The sequence below is a fragment of the Octopus bimaculoides genome, chromosome 16 (genome assembly GCF_046866305.1).
Source record: "Octopus bimaculoides isolate indiv1 chromosome 16, ASM4686630v1, whole genome shotgun sequence".
Classification (NCBI taxonomy): Eukaryota; Metazoa; Mollusca; class Cephalopoda; order Octopoda; family Octopodidae; genus Octopus; species Octopus bimaculoides.
In genome coordinates this window covers 44307753-44325477 of record NC_142943.1, presented here as the reverse complement: position 1 = coordinate 44325477, position 17725 = coordinate 44307753, and the positions used below count along the sequence as shown (strand labels likewise).

The 17725-nt window shown below is 39.0% G+C and overlaps 1 protein-coding gene across 1 annotated transcript; it reads right to left on the bottom strand.

The window, feature by feature from the left end:
• Positions 1-2409: 2409 nt before the first annotated feature.
• LOC106879632 (regulation of nuclear pre-mRNA domain-containing protein 1B) lies at positions 2410-17620 on the bottom strand. Its single transcript, XM_014929294.3, has 7 exons — positions 16688-17620; positions 12056-12185; positions 8267-8373; positions 7196-7428; positions 5973-6099; positions 4017-4192; positions 2410-2775 (listed from the first exon to the last, which is right to left on the bottom strand). Exons 1-7 carry the CDS (start codon positions 16836-16838, stop codon positions 2641-2643), a joined length of 1059 nt encoding a protein of 352 aa, XP_014784780.1. The 5' UTR covers positions 16839-17620; the 3' UTR covers positions 2410-2640.
• Positions 17621-17725: the final 105 nt, after the last annotated feature.

Below are 17725 nucleotides of genomic sequence, written 5' to 3'. Positions count from 1 at the left end.
ATATGCACAATATATAAACATGTCAGCAAGCTGGCAGAATCATTAGTGTGTCAGTAAAGAATGCTTAGAGACATTTCCTCCAGCTCTTCATGGTCTGAACTCAAATTCTGCCATGGTCAATGTTGCCTTTCATCCTTTCAGGGTTGATCAAATAAGAACCAGTCATATACTGGGGTCAGTGTAATCAACTTAATTCTCTCAAAATTTCAGGCCTTGTGCCTACAGTAATTATTATTATTATTATATACATAAACACACACACAAGCCATTCTGTCCTCTAAATGAAGACAGCATGCAAGTTAAAAGAATCTCTTACTACTGCTATTAGTACACTACTATTACTGATGACTTGTTTTGGTTGATTGTTTATTGCCCTTATTTAGTTTTACTACTCTAAATTTTCACTGGGTTGGAAGTACCTCTCACTCACTGGGCCAGAAGTACCATCCTTTTTACTGTCTTTACCTGCAACTACATTCTAGCAACCCCCCCCCCTGTAGTAGTCCAAGTCAAGTGGAGAGGGAAACCTTTCATAGTGAAGAAATAGCAACCCAATTTTTTTCAAGTCACACCCACACTGTTCTAAAAAAGAAGAGGACATATTAGATGATGTACTCTTAGATACCCACCCTTTGGAATACTTTTGTTTGTCTTTCTGCTTGATCAGAGCCTATTTGTATATTCTTCAAGCTCTTTGTATAAATCTTTTTGCCCTATCCTCACTCATGCCCCGTCTACTCTCTATTTAATTCCATTATTAAATCCACTGTTGTCATGTGAAAGAGATCACGTTGCTCTGTGAGGGAAGATGGGTGGAAAAAAAACTTGACAGGAAAAAAAAAGGAAACAATTTTTAAAAAAATATTTAAAAAATTATAATTTCAAAAAAAAAAAAAAGGTTAAAAAAAAGTATTTTTGTATCAATTAAAAAAAAAAACAAAAAAAAATATCCCCCCTCCTTAAAAAATTCAACCAAAAAATTTTTAAAAACTCCTAAACTATGTGAAATACTTCAGGTCCAACTATTGTCTTTGTACTTTTTACATACTTGAATAAAAATTTGAAAGGTAAAAAAAAAATATAAGAAAAACTTTCATTTGTCTTTTTGTTTATTCTTGTATGTTTTTAGTAGTTGCAATTTTCCTGCTTTTAAACCTTTCGGTGGTTAAATATTTCAAACAAGATCATTTCCTAGGTGTTTTTTCTATAAATTTTCATCATAATCAAAATATAAGGGGGATGGGAGGAGTAAAATATCTGTAATTTCATTTGTCAATTTGAGTAAGTCTCGCCATACCTGACTGTAACTTTTTGTGTTATGTTTGGTGAGGGTGTTTCTATCAATGAATGAATGTAGTGTGTCTTTGTAGTGATGAAAGACCCATGGAGATGAAAGTCTCTCAACGTATCTGGTCATGGATCCAGTGTGTGTGTGTGTGAATAATCATCATTAATCTTTCACTTGTTTCAGTCATTAGACTGTTGCCACACTGGGGCACCACCTTGAAGAATTTTTAGCTGAACGAATGGACCCTACTACTTATTTTTTAAAGCTTGGTACTTATTTAAATAGTCTTTTTCGCCGAATGGTGTCAGGCAGTGGTGGGGACAAAGATGCACACACATGATAGGTTTCTTTTCAGTTTCTGTCTCAAATCCATTCACAAGGTTTTGATCAGCCCAAGGCTATAGTAGAAAACACTTGCCCAAGGTGCCATGCAGTGAGGCTGAACCCAGAACCATGTGGTTGGGAAACAAACATCTTACCATACATCCACGCATATATATATATATATATATATATCATTCATCTTTACTTTTCTATGCTTGTAAAGAGCAGAGTTTTCTACAGCTAAGCGAGGTAATAATCTCTCAGTCTAGCAAACACTAAACAGCTCAGACTTACTGGTATGGAGGACTAGAAATAAGTGACATAAAAACGAGCCTTTTGTTTACAAACATTGCCCAACATATCCAGGACAGACATGCTTTTGTAGTGAATTGGTAGGATTGTAAGAAAGGATGGATACCTTGTGGTATTTGTTCTAACTCTTGGCATTCTAGATGCAAATCCCATTATGGCCCACTTGCACGGTAGCTCAATTTAACACTACAACTGAAACTTCAGCAGAGTCCACTCACCCTGTTAGGAGTTTTCAGGTTAAGTGTCCAGTTTAAGAATATCTTCCTCCATCTCACCAGTCTTGGAGGCCTTGTAACATGTCATGGAAACTACCTTCTCTAACTAAAAAAAAAAAAAGACATGATAATCATAGGTGTGCAGGTTGATGGTAACCTAGGGTTGAATAAATCACTGGTACTTTATTGTATTGATTCCTCATCCCACAGATGAAATGTAAAAAGGAATATAACTAACATCACAAGGCATTAATAAAGAAAAACAAAAGCTAGTATATAAGAATAATATATTGAAAGAAAAAAATGTACATCTTCAACAGTTGCCCAATACAACTGTGTTTGCCATGGTCAATATACAAACCTTGAAAGAAAACAAATTTGATGTCAGTTGGATTTTTTTTTTCATTGTTTCCTGTTAGCATTATAACTAATTTATTCTAAAATGGGGTGGAGGGATAACAAAAACATTAAAAAAAAAGACTTCATTAATGTTGTGGTTGGTCAAATGGAAAAGAGGTCTCCTGCGGATGGTAATGGGGTAACATCTTGTAATAATGTTAAGTCTGGTAAGTTTTGGATGTGTGACTGTAACTCTTCACGGACTGTCGTCACATTGGTCAACTTTCGTTTGTATTCCTACAATAAATAAAATGTTAATGCTTCAAAATATAAACTAAATGTAACAAGATACACACAGAAAAGAACAAAAAATGGTTTTTGTTTTAAACTATTAATATATTTAAAGGTGAGTGTGCTTAACCCTTTAAGCATTTAAACCAGCTATATCCAGCCAAAAACATTCTAGTTGTTCTACGTTGAAACCAGCCAAATCCAGCCTGTTATGCATATCCTTCAATGCCATTATGAAAATTTCAAAGATACAAGATGATGCATAATTAATTCAAAACAATGTGAATAAATAAGTATTACATTTAACGGAGTAACATGAATACTAATGGATCAAAGTATACTAGATGACCTCCCCTGATTACATTCGACCTATCACCCATTATTCCATGATTGCATGTCAGAAGGTATTCAGCAAGGCAAATTTTCTATGGTCAAATGCTCTTCCTGACGCCAATCCTCACCTTTTTCCAAGCAAGGTAATGTTTTTCAATCACAGAAGATTAGAAACAAAGGACCTCACTTGCAAATTATTGATAGTTGTAACAACCATGTGACATCAAGACAAACATACACAAACATACATTCACAGCCTTCAGTTTCCAGCAACTAAAACCATTTACAACAAGGCTTTGGCCAATCTGGAGCTATTGTAATAGACACTTGCCCAAGCTGCCTTGCTCTGGGACTGAACCCAAAACCATGTGGTTGGGAAGCAAACTTATTAATCACACAGTCACACTAATTTCCATTCAGATCAATCGCCAATCATCTTTGTCTTATTTGTGTCAATTGTTTACATGCCTGATATGTGTTTTTCTTAACAAGATTATAATTATCCAACCTATTAACCTCATTTTTACAGTGTACAATTAAAACATTTAAACCTATCCAGTCTCTAATTGTGGTCGGATATTTTATTCACACAGAGCAGGAAACATTAAAAACAAAATTGTTCAGATAAAACAGTGGTTCCCAAACTTTTTCAGGCTGCCACCCCCATGGCACTCAGACCACATTCCTAGTGCACCCCTTCAACACCACAAATCTAGATCATTTCCTGCAGCAAATTCAAAACAATTGTATTTCACAAATAAAACTTTCGTCTAATTAATTCAATATTTTGTTTTTTACATCCATTGCCTCTTCTGGCCACCCCATTACCACCCCACCACCACCAGGGGGACAGCACCACCCCATTTTGGGAACCACTAATGTAAAAGCTCAAAAGAAAACAAAAATAATCTTACAATGAGTCTAGACTCTGCAATTTGTAGAAGATCTCGTTGAAGATTCAGGTAGGTCCGCACCATACGAGCATTTTCTTTCCTGTCTATGAGTTCTTGGCTCAGTCTTTGGTTGTACTCAGTCAACAAACTATAAGCTTCATCTACTGTTTCAGACAACTTCTGTGCATCTTCTTTATCTGCAAACAAAGGATTCCATTGTTCAAGAAATAGACAGATGATTTGATTTCAGTTACTTTTCTCCTGACTTGATATCCTTAGGAAAACCAAGGCCCAGAAAATAATAAGGTTTTGTATAGTTACTAACTCTCTACAAAAGGCACACTAGTAAGCCCCTTTAGAGTATTGCTCTGGGTTGGTACTGATATGACACACACAAACATATATTAATTTTGTTAACCTGAAACAGTAAAGTACAGATGTTATAGATGCAAATCAGAATACCCTTTTTTGACCTCGGATGATAAAGTACTATTATATACACACGTGAATATACTGTTGATTTGAGACAGAGAAAATATAAACCTCATATACAATCACAAATACTCCTGAGAACAGCTGACACATATCTGGGATGCGTTGTGCACATTTTACATTCTAGAGTGTATAGAAAAAAGCTTAATTTAACAGCATAGCTGGATCACTTGCTCAATCAGATTGACCCAGGATAAAAAAAGCAACAAGGACCAGATTTTGTTCTGTCCTGTTCCCATTTTTACCTTGTAAATAAAACAAAACATCAGTCTGAAGGGCATGAATATCAATTTGCAGGAGAGAAATTGAAGGAAAGGAAATAGTAATGGGTGAGGAAAGAGAAGAAAGTAATAAGGGACAGTAGTAAGGATACAATGTGAAATGGAGGGGAGGGGGGGGGGAAGGTGGTATCATTTACAACACCTGAGTGAGTAGTATTGCAGTTAGAAGATTGATAGGGGAATGGGTGTTAGATGATGACTTTTTGGAGGAAAGCTAAACAAAAAAATAAGCCAACAAAAGAGCCATTACATGGTCACACCACCTGCTAAAAATAACAGCCAGATATTCCTCAAATTACGCTCTACCATATTATAAAAAGAATGATACACTAGCTACATAACAGGCCTACACATCATCATCATTTAACGTCCATCTTCCATGCATGCATGGGTAGGATGATTGACAGGAGCCAGCTAGGTAGAAGACTACCCCAGTCTATTGTGTCTCTTTTGGCAAGTTTTTTACGGCTGGATGCCCTTCCTAACACCAACCACTCCACAGGGTGGACTGAGTGCTTTTTACATGGCATCAGCACAGATGAAGTCAGTTTTGGCATGATTTTTACAATTGGATGCCCTTCTTCCAACTGCCAACCACTTTAGAGTGTGGACTGGATGCTTTTTATGTGGCACCAGCACCAGCAGGGTCACCAACTTACAAGACAGGGAATTTTGAGAGGGAAGGGGACATTGGAGGAGGTGATCTTGTGTCAGATGATGAAAGGTTGGAGTGTGACAGAGAGGTAGAAACAGGTGTCTTGCTATAGAGGAGGTATGTGGTTATCTGGCCAGAGAGAGTGAGAAAGAGAGAGAGGTACGAGAAAGAGGACATACATCATCATCATCATCATCATTGTCGTTTAACGTCCACTTTCCATATTGGTATGGGTTGGACGGTTTGACTTAGAACTGGCAAGCCGGGAAGCTGCACCAGGCTCCAATATGATTTTACAAGGTTTCTACAGCTGGATTCCTTTCCTAACGCCAACCACTCCAAGAGTGTAGTGGGTGCTTTTTACGTGCCACCGGCATGAGAGCCAGTCAGGCAGCACTGGCATCAGCTACGCTTGAATGGTGCTTTTTATATGGCAGTGGTAATACACACACACACAAAAGACAAGGTAGTTACAGCTGGAGTGTCTTTAATTCTAGGTCTACTCAATCAGAGCTACCCGGGTTTAAACAATAGAAGAAAATTCCAAACCTTTTAACTTTTCTAAACATGTATGGTCAGCAACTTCTTGTGGAAGAGCTGCAATTCTTTCTCTGACAGCAGCATCACTCGATGGAGAATTTTCTAGATTATACAGGTTTTTCACGAGATCTTCAGTCTGAGAGTAAAAAATGGTAAATGAATCATCAAATAAATTACAAAATCACATTCAAATATCAGTAATAGACATTATTTTAATATTATTTATTCATTTGTTTTGCTTTTTGGATATTTTATTCAGCGGATGGAGAGTCATGTTAGCAATAACACTTCAGGACTGATTAGAGAAAGGTATATCCCCAGACGGGGCGGGGCATCTCACCTGAATGTTTGGAACAAGGTAGATTCTGTTAGAGGTACTCAAGAAACAGGTGTTGGCTTCAATTGGAGGACAATAAAGTGGTTTTACTAAAGATACCCAAGAGCCAGGTAGTGATATTAAACTGTGACATGGTATACTCTGTTAGAGTCAACCAAGAACCAATTCAACAGGGTGAACTGCTAAAAAGTACCCGAAGATCACATGGTGGTGTTAAACTGGATGACAACAGAGTAGATTCCACTAAAGGCACCCAAGAACCAGGTAGTAGTGGGTGCCCGAGGACCAGATAGTGTGGTGTTAAACTGGGTGACAACTGGATGGATGCTGTGAGAGGCATCCAAGAACCAAGCATGGGATTAGCTTATGCTCACATAGAAACAATCACTTCCTCTGATGTGTCTATCTTTGAACTTTAAGTCAGAAGGCTATGGTTGACCAAGGACACTTGCTCAATATGTGTGAGTGGAACAATGATGTTATATTAGCATGGCTGTTAAGTTACTACAGGCCTACAAAACACCGACATAACATTGATATATAAAACATTTGGCATCTCAAAAGTAATATGTACATTGAAAACACACATAATTACAAGCCAATGAGATTTCTTCTATGCAGTCAATGGACATGCTGGTAACAGGAGTCAAATCTCCTTCAGAATCATTCCTTTGTTGGTACAGGACAGCACTTTGGCAACATCTAACAAAATCAAAGACCTTCTTACTCCAATATCCTTGTTTTATTAGAGAGAGAGTGTAGTAGCAGCTCCCTAAACTTATTCTAATGACAACATAAGACGCTAGCTTTTCCTTCACATAAAGATAGCAATTAGAAGGAAGGGGTAAGAAATTAAAAAGAGAAATTGAAGGTGAGGAACATTTAGAAAGCCTACCGTTGGGGGTTCTCCAATTTCATCCATGGCATCAATTTCTTGCTTAAGGGTCAGTTGGTGTTCTTGGTGTTTCTTCTTCTTCACTGTTGGTGATTTATTGGTGGTGGTGGTGGTGGTGGTGCTGCTGGTGGTGGTAGTAGTGGAGTTGGTGCTGTTGTTGTTGTTACTGTTGATGTTGTGGTTAGATAATGATGAAGTGGATGACAGATCTGTTGTCTCTGACCAAGGAGAGTCTACAGGGAAGGTATAAAAAGGTTTAATGCATTTAACATTTAAAGGGATTCAACTTCAACTAAGTTAATGGTCCTACACAAAAGTTTATGTTGACAGATCTCATGTAATCTACATGCTGACATAGATATCGCTCAACAATATACATTGACGTGTGTGTTATATATATCATCATCATCATCATCATCGTTTAACGTCCGCTTTCCATGCTAGCATGGGTTGGACGATTTGACTGAGGAGTGGTGAAACCAGATGGCAACACCAGGCTCCAATCTGATTTGGCAGAGTTTCTACAGCTGGATGCCCTTCCTAACGCCAAGCACTCAGAGAGTGGAGTGGGTGCTTTTACGTGCCACCGGCACAAAGGCCAGTCAAGTGGTACTGGCAACGGCTGCGCTCAAAATGGTGTATTTTATGTGCCACTCGCACAAGAGCCAGTCCAGGGGCACTGGCAACGATCTTGCTCGAAAATCATTACTCATGTCACGGGCACAAGTGCCAGAAAGGCGACGCTGGGCACAGGTGCCATCCCGATTTCGCCTTCACTTGCCCCAATAAGTCTTTGCAAGCTGAGTTTCGTGTCCAATGAAGGAGACGACGTTGGCATGGGTGCCAGTCGTCGAATTTAGTTCGATTTCGATTTCACTTGCCTCAACAAGTCTTCGCACAAATTCTAAATTCAATCACAAGACTTTCGTCAGCCCAAGTCTCTAGTAGAAGACACTTGCTTAAGGTGATGTACAGTGGGACTGAACTCGAAAATCATGTGCTTGTGAAACAAACTGCTTAAGCACATATCCATGTTTGTGTCTATATAGAATATAAAGGAATAATACTTACTGAGGCTGTGCCTCATCACTTTGATAAAGTCTTTGTCATAGACTCCTCTCTCTCCCCAAATATTCAGGATTCTTTCCAATGTCTGTTTAATTTTGTCATCAGCATCTCTGTGGAAGAAGAACAACAACATCAACTTCTTTATTTAGGAAACACAAGGACAAATAAATCAAATAGTTAACCCTTAGTGTATTACAGGTACATTATGTCATTAAACACTTACTCCTACCTGCTGAGGAAGGAGGAGAAAAGGCAAAGTTGTATTTGGAAAACAAAATCATCATCATCACCATCATCATAGTTTAACATCCGCTTTCCTTGCTGGCATGGGTTGGATGGTTTGACTGAGAACTGGTGAGCTGGGAGGCTGCACCAGGCTCCAATCTGATTTGGCAAGGTTTCTACAGGTGGATGCCCATCCTAACACCAACCACTTTGAGAGAGTAGTGGGTGCTTTTTACATTCCACCAGTACGGGTGCCAATCAGACGGCACTGGCATTGGCCACACTTGAATGGTGCCTTTTACGTTCCACCAACACAGGCACCAGTCAGGCAGCTCTGGCATCGGCCATACTCAAATGGTGCTTTTTATGTGCCACCGGGATGAGTGCAAGTCAGGCAGCACTGGCATCAGCCATGATTATGATCTCACTTGGCTTGACAGGTCTTCTCAAGAACAGCATATCTCCAATGGTCTCGGTCACATGTCATTCCTTCTGTAAGGGCCAACATTCAAAGATTGTGCTTCACTACCTTGTCCCATGTCTTCCTGGGTCTACCACTTCCACAGGTTCCTTCCACTGTTAGTTTGTGACACCTCTTCACACAGCTGTCCTCATCCATATGCAACACATGGCCATACCAGCGCAGTCGTCTCTCTTGCACACCACATCTGATGCTTCTGCCATTCAACCTTTCTCTCAGGACGCTCACACACTGTCCTGCATGTACACTGCTGACATTACACATCCAGTGGAGCATACTAACTTCATTTCTTACAAGCCTACGCATGTCCTCAGCAGTCACAGCCCAAGTTTCAATGCCATGTAGCATGGCTGTTCGCACACAGACATCATACAATCTGCCTTTCACTCAGAGAGAGAGGCCCTTTGTTGCCAACAGAGGTAGGAGCTCTCTGAACTTTACCCAGCCTATTCTTATTCTAGCAGCTATGCTCTCAGAGCATCCAGCCCCGCTACTGATTTGGTCACCTAGGCAATGGAAGCTATCGACTACTAGTTTTCCCTGCTGGCATGTGATGGAATCTATTTTCTGTTCATTTTTGGTGGTTATTGTACTTATGCACCTTTCACGCACAGAAACTATCTTCCCCATTAACCTTCCTCTGATGTTGCTGCACCAGGATTTCCTACCTATGCCTTTTCTACAGATCAAGCAGGGCCATCTACCTGAAGAGGTTTGTGATTTGTCCACTTTCCTGCTTACTAACACTTTGGTTTTTGTTAAGTTAACTCTAAGGCCCTTCGATTCTAGACTTTGCTTCCACACCTGAAACAACTTCTCTAGTTTTGCTAGTAATTCAGCTATTAGAGCAAAGTCATTAGCATAGAGGAGCTCCCAGGACAGCCTGTCTTGAATTCCTCTGTTATTACCTGGAGGACTATGATGAACAAGAGGAGTTGAGGACTGATCCTTGGTGAACCCCTACTTGTACCCCGAATTCTGCACTATACTCGTTACCAAACCTCACCTTACTGACAGCATCCCTGTACAAGGCTTGTACAGCTCTCACTAACCACTCATCTATCCTTAGTTTCTTCATTGATCACCAGATAAGGGATCAGGGGACCTTGTCAAAGGCTTTCTCCATGTCAACAAAAGCCAAGTACAGAGGTTTATCTTTGGTTAGGTATTTCTCCTGCAGCTGTCTTACCAGAAATATAGCATCAGTGGTGCTTCTCCCTGGTACAAACCCAAACAGCATCTCATCTAAACTAACTCTCTCCCTAATTAGCTGGCTACGTTCCTCACTGCAACTTTCATCACCTGATCCAACAATTTGATACATCACTTTTGGCTTTCCATTGAAACAACAACAACAACAACAACAACAACAACAACAACAACAACAACAACAACAACAACAACAACAACAACAACAACAACAACAACAACAACAACAACAACAACAACAACAACAACAACAACAACAACAACAACAACAACAACAACAACAACAACAACAACAACAACAACAACAACAACAACAACAACAACAACAACAACAACAACAACAACAACAACAACAACAACAACAACAACAACAACAACAACAACAACAACAACAACAACAACAACAACAACAACAACAATAATAATAATAATCCTTTCTACTATAGGCACAAGGCCTGAAATTTGTAGGGAGCAGACAGTCAATCACATCGAAGCCAGTATTTGACTAGGACTTAATTTATTGACCCCGAAAGAATGAAGGTCAAAGTTGACCTTGGCAGAATTTGAACTCAGAACATGAAGATGGACAAAATGCCACTAAGCGTTTTGCCTGGCATGCTAATGATTCTGCCAGCTCACTACCTTATATAATAATAATAATAAGAAGAAGAAGAAGAATAGCTGCGCTCGGTAGTGAAGTGAAAGCACGTTATAAAAATAAAACTACTGAATAATAATAATAATCCTTTCTACTATTGGTACAAGGCCTGAAATTCTAGAGGAGGGGGTCTAGTTGATTACATTGATTCTAGTGCTTGACTGGTACTTATTTCAGTGACCCCAAATGAAAGGCAAAGTGACTTCAGCAGATCACAGAACATAAAGACTGACAAAATTCCACTTAGCATTTTGTCCAATGCTCTAAAGATTCTGCCAGATTCTTATAATAACAATAATGTTGGTGATTTCAAATTTTGGCACAAGACCAGCAAGTTCAGGGGAGGGAATAGGTTGATTGCATCAATGCCAGTGCTCAACTGGTACTCATTTTATCAACCCTGAAAGGATGAGATGTTAATCTCAGCAGAATTTGAACACAGAATGTAAATGCTTCTAAGCATTTTGCCTGGTATGCTCACAATTCTGCCAGCTCGCTGCCTTATAATAATAATAATAATAATAATAATAATAATAATAATAATAATGGTTTCAAATTTTGGCACAAGGCCAGCAATTTTGGGAGAGGGGTTAAGTTGACTACATCAACCCCAGTGCTCAAATGGTACTTATTTTATGAACCTCATAGGATGAAAGGCAAAATTGACCCCAATGGCAATAATAGTAATAGTCCTTTCTACTATAGGTACAAGGCCTAAAATTGGGAGTTGGGAGGTAGAAGATAACATCAACCCCAGTGCTTGATTAGGACTTATTTTATCAACCCCAGTACTCAACTTTTCAAAAGGATGAAAAGCAAAGTTGACTTATGTAAAATTCAAACTCAAAACAAATGCTGCTAAACATTTTGTCCCCAGAGGGATAAAAAGCAAAACTAACAGTAGTACGATTTGAACTAAGAACATCAAGCTAGAACAAGTCCAATGCTCTAAAGATTATGCCAATCCAGAAGATCCTCCCACTGCATCAATGAAGACAATAAGGAGTTTTTAGGTAAGCACTGAACCTGCTAAAAATAACAGCCAAATTTACCTTTTATACAGAAATAATACACTGGAAAATGTAATTATATACAGACCAGATCTGAATAAAACAAGGGCTGGTTATAAGAAGATTCTTTTATAGGAACTTAGTAGAAGGGGTGCATAATCAACAACAAAAATAACATTCTTAATATGATAATCTAAACAAATACTTACTTTGCTGTGTGTTTGTAAGCATTAGGCAGAATGGTACCAAAGTCTTTGGAAAATTCTGGGCCTTTCTTCTTGCTGTTCTGGATGACGTCATTAGCAAGATAAATGAAGTGAAGCTTCTTGTTTGGTTTCACTGGAAAATTACAGTTAAATAAGGAATTCAGATTTTATTTAACAGCAGTGGTTCTCAACTGGGATTGATATAAGATTTTTTTGGGGTCCACAGTAGTATACTAAGAGTCCATGTAAAAATGTTACTTAGGATATATTTATTGTAAGAAACAGCTAGGTTTCTTTCTCTAATGTTTTATATAGTTCAGCTTACACAAGTTTATGTATGAAAAGCAAAACAAAAATTTTGAAAGTATCTATAGTTTTTAAACATTGAATGACTATGGGAGCCCACAAGAATAAAATTGTTATCAAAGGCATCCAAAGGTTAAAAAAACAGTTGAGAACCATTGTTTAACAGGTTCTTGATCAAAATTATTGTTAAATATTATATTTAAGAGAGAAAAACTACAAGAAGTTGATAGCTTCTATTACCTAGGTGACCAAGTCAGTGGTGGGAGTGGGTGCTCTGAAAGTGTAGCTGCTAGAATAAGAATAGCCTGGGCAAAGTTCAGAGAGCTCCTACCTCTGCTGGTGACAAAGGGCCTCTTGCTCAGAGTAAAAGGTAGATTGTATGACGCATGTGTGCGAACAGCCATGCTATATGGCAGTGAAACATGGGCCATGACTGCTGAGGACATGCATAAGCTTGCAAGGAATGAAGCCAGTATGCTCCGCTGGATGTGTAATGTCAGTATGCATACATGACAGAGTGTAAGCGCCCTGAGAGAAAAGTTGGACTTAAGAAGCATCAGATGTGGTGTGTGAGTGAGATGATTGTGCTGGTATGGTCATGTGTAGCGTATGGATGAGGACAGCTGTGTGCAAAAGTATCACACCCTAGCACTAGAAGGAACCTGTGGAAGAGGTAGACCCAGGAAGACCTGGGATGAGGTAGTGAAGCATGACCTTCAAACATTAGGCCTCACCGAGGCAATGACTAGTGACCGAGACCTTTGGAGATATGCTGTGCTTGAGAAGACCCGGCAAGCCAAGTGAGACCGTAGCTGTGGTCTATGCCAGTGCAGAATAACCATCCCATTTAAGAGGACCCTTCAATCATTGGGCAATAAACTGCGCTTGCGAAGACCTGTCGAGGCAAGTGAAATCGTTGTCGTGGCCAATGACAGTACCACCTGATTGGCACCCATACCAGTGGCACGTTAAAAGCACCATTCGAGTGTGGTCGTTGCCAGTGCCACCTGACTGGCTCCTGTGCCGGTGGCATGTAAAAAGCACTATTCGAGTGTGGTCATTGCCAGTACTGCCTGATTGGTCGTTGTGCTGGTGGTACGTAAAAAGCACCCACTACACTCTTGGAGTGGTTGGCATTAGGAAGGGCATCCAGCTGTAGAAACTTTGCCAGATTGGATTGGAGCCTGGACTAGTTGTGTTTAATAAACAATAACTTATTTACTGAAGTTTTAACATCATCTTCTTCGAAATAGTCACCTTGCGTAGCAATACATTGGTCCCAGTATTCTTGCTACTTTTGGAATCTGGCCTGGAAGTTGTTTTCTGTCAGCAATTCGAGGACCTTCTGCAATTTGCTCTTGATCTTGACAATGTCGTTAAAATGGCAACCTTTGAGCTGCATTTTCATCTTGGGGAAGAGATGGAAGTCCGCAGGTGCTAAATCTGGCAAATAGGTTGCTTGCAGAAGTGATACTATGTTGTTCTTGGCGGGAAATTCATGAATGAGGAGAGCTCAGTGGCAGAGTGTATTGTTGTACAGAGTGTACCTTTGCTCTTCACAGATCCAGTCCCTGTTGCCAAGTATCCTCCCTCAAATGCTTCAAAACATCATTGATTGTTCTCTGACGATCTTCATTCACAAGCAGATGAATTTTCTCCACATTTCCAGGAGTGACACTCCTGGGAGGTCTTCCAGATTGCTCATCATCTTCCAGGGATGTTCTTCCACTTTTGAAGCACCTGCACCATTCAAAACATTGCATACGACCCATTGCCTTGTTGCCATAAACTTGCTGAACCATGCTCAATGTCTCTGTAGCAGACTTCCCAAGTTTAACGCAAAATTTCGTGTTGACTCTTTGTTCCAACTTCCTGTCCATGACAAAAGCCGCAGACTACCACATACATGCAATCACAAAAACACAAAATTCACAACTTGTCAAGTAAACACAGTGATGTCACTCAGTACACTGTCCCATGACCATCACTGTTAGCTCTCACTGCACACACAACTGTGTGCTGCCATCTGTTGGCGTGCTACAAAAGTAGTTCGGAAACTTTTTGATACCACCTCATATCAGCACAGTCATCTCTCTTGCACACCATATCTCATACCTCTTAGGCCCAATTTTTCCCTCAACACATTTATACTTAGTCATACATACACACTGATGTTATACATCTAACACAGCATGCTGGCTTCTTTTCTTTCTAGTCTTTGCATGTCTTCTGCATTCACAGCTCAAGTTTCACAACTATGTAGCATTGCTGTTCATACACAGGCATCGTACAATCTGCCTTTCACTCTGAAAGTGAAACCTTTTGTAACCAATATAAGTAATAGCTCTCTAAACTTTCTCCAGCCAGTTCTTTTTCTAGCAATTATACTTTCAGAACATCACCCCACCACTGCTAATTAGGGCTTCTAGGTATGAGAAACTATCTACTACCACTAAGGATTCTCCTGGACATTCTAGGAAATCTATTTTCTGTATGCTCTTAGTGTTTATTGCACCTATGCATCAGCTACATACACAGTCAACTTTTTCTATTGACCTTCCTGTGATTCCACTACACCTCTTATGTGTCCATAGTTTGCACTGAATACACCATATGAAATTTCTACATACACTTCTTTAACATATGGAAGAGAGCCATTTGCACAAATGATTAGTGTCCTGTTTGTTTTCCTGCTAACTAGAACATTAGTCTTTGCGATACTAACTCTAAGGCTCTTTGATTCCAGATTTTGCTTCCATACCTGGAATTTCATTTCTACTTCCAATACTTTCAGCTATAAGAACAAGGTCATCAATGTTGGTGAGTCCCCATGGGCAGTTAGTTTTAAATTCCTCTGGTATGGCCTATAGGACTAAGATAAATAGGAGGGGACTGATAACCAAACCTCAATGAACTATCTGCACACTAAATTCATTGTTGTAACTATTAACTTTCATCTTACTGACAGCAAACCTGTACAAGACTTGAACAGCTCACTAGCCATTCATCTACATTTAGATTCCACTGCAAACACCATATCAAGAAGTGAGGCATCCTATCAAAGGCTTTCACAAGGTCAACAAATGCAAAGTACAGTGGTTTATCTTTTGCTAAGTACTTCTCCTGAAATTGCTTTAATATAAAGAGTGCATCAGTAGTACTTCTTTCTGGTACAAAACTAAACTGCATCTCATCTAGTTAACTTTCTTCTTAAGTTATCACTTTTAGTGATTTTCATGACCTGATCCAGTAATTTGATACCTCTGTAATTACTTCTATGTAAGGCATTTCATTTATCCTAGTAACAGTTGACTATATGATACTATGATGTTGCTATACCAGTCTTTGGGTATGAAATCTTCCTGTGCAACCCGATTAACTTTACAGTTAACTAGCATATATCCTACTCTGCCAGATATTTGAAGTATGTGTGAAAATATATATATGTCTGTGTGTGTGAGTGTGTAAAATTACAGTTACATGTAAACAGTTAACTCGTTATAAAATAGAGAGAGAATGATACTATGAAGAGAAAATACATTTTGATTCCAACAATTCCACCAGTTCTGCTTACTAAAAGTGACCCACCATACTGACAACTAACTTATCGATAGTAAACCTCACACAAGCTTCACATCAACTTAGTCGTAGTCTTTTACAACTGTAATAGATTCCCATTTAACTTACATTTGTATTATTTCCCACTCGTAGAAGGTGTGAAACACTTTGAAATTTATAATGAGTGTAAATGATCTTGAGCCAATTTATTTCAAAGCATTGAAATAACTACGTAAGATTCAATCTTTCGCAGGCTTTCTTCAGACGCAGCCATCTCAACATGCCACATGCAGCCTAACCCAAACCTTTTACCAATAAGCCAACTACTAATCATACACACAATCGTTACAGTCCCATAAAGAAACAATATTAGTAAATAGCAACATGCAGCATGTAACTGAAATACTTTGTTGATCCTGGGGCCACGGCTAAGTACTACTTGTATCAGGTACCAGATAATTAGGGAGCTTAAACGAAGTAACAGACGGATGGCGAACACTGAAATATTGGCATGTTTTTGTAAGATATCCTAGAAGTGATTTAAGGTCTAATTTGGTGAGATTCTGCTCAATCCACAACAATTAACAAGCTGGAAATGAAAGCTAAGTCTCCCCTCATCTTGTTCACCGTTGACCACACCTTTTTTTAAAAAACTGAGGAAGGAGATTTAAGACATGATAGCTGATATGCTGTATCTGAATAAAAGACGGGATGGTCACGGCTTCTGTTGGCCTAGAGTGGGTTAATTAACAAGAACAATAATTAACTTACCTTTCTGAAGTTCTCGGAACCAAACCTGGACAATGGACTTTGAGTGTTTGCGGTGATGGATGAGCCACAGAGATAAAGTCTGAATACTTTGTTGTGTATTGTTTAATTCAGACAACTTCTTCACGAAGTTGCTGTCCGAAAAAGACGACATGCTCCCTCTCTTTCTCTCTCTCTATCGGTTTCCTTTCTTTAAAACTGACAATGAAGACGATCCAAGTTTCGAATAGAAGGGAGCAAGTCTTGTTTCGGGTTCTGTTATTTGTTTGGATGTTGTTTCGTTTTTCCAAAGAGTTCGTCTTCTTTTTCAGGTGGCTATTTCAGCAATCACTGTAATGTTTACTGCGGTGGTTTTTATTGATATAAGTACAGCTACTAACTATACGTACATGCTTATATATAAACATACACGTTGAAGAGTGTGAGAGACTAGAGACAAACAGAAATAGAGAGAGAGAGAGAGAGATGTGTGCGAGATTGGAACTAAATGTACGTGGGACAGATGTCAGTATGTGTATTAACCTACGCACAAATAGGAACACATTGAATCTACCTTTATCAAAAACAACAACAACAATACTAATAAACTATTGTGAGTATTTTCAAAGGTTCGGGTTTCGCTTTGACTCCTGGAAAAAGCAAAGATGAGATCAAATATTTGCATAAATTTCCACCGAAGAAGGAAGACGTGACTTAATCTCGAAACATGCAATGTGGTAGAGTTAGGAATTAAACAAATAAAGTTAAGGTTTTGCTGTTGCTGTTGTTTTGTGTGGAAGATAAATATATATTTGCTCGACTTGTTGGTGATTAGTAGTCCTCAGTGCTGTAATAATTATTTAATGAGACACAAGAAGAAAGAAGGAAGAAAAAAGCTGCAATGATATCGCAATCTGTTACTTTCTATTTTAGTCGGTTTCGCTCAGAAGAAATGTCAGCAAATTAAATCATATTAGTCCCTCTCCTCTCGGAGGCCATCACACACACTTGCTTCTACGCGAACTACATTATCTGCAATTTCTGTAATCTTCGAAAACATGT

Excerpts from the sequence above, each read along its gene's own strand:
- LOC106879632 (XM_014929294.3), bottom strand. The coding sequence starts at position 16,838 with ATGTCGTCTTTTTCGGACAGCAACTTCGTGAAGAAGTTGTCTGAATTA. Across the intron at positions 12,186-16,687 it reads GTTCCGAGAACTTCAGAAAG|TGAAACCAAACAAGAAGCTT; the intron begins GTAAGTTAATTA and ends GTAATTTTCCAG. Across the intron at positions 6,100-7,195 it reads AAATTGGAGAACCCCCAACG|ACTGAAGATCTCGTGAAAAA; the intron begins GTAGGCTTTCTA and ends TTTTACTCTCAG.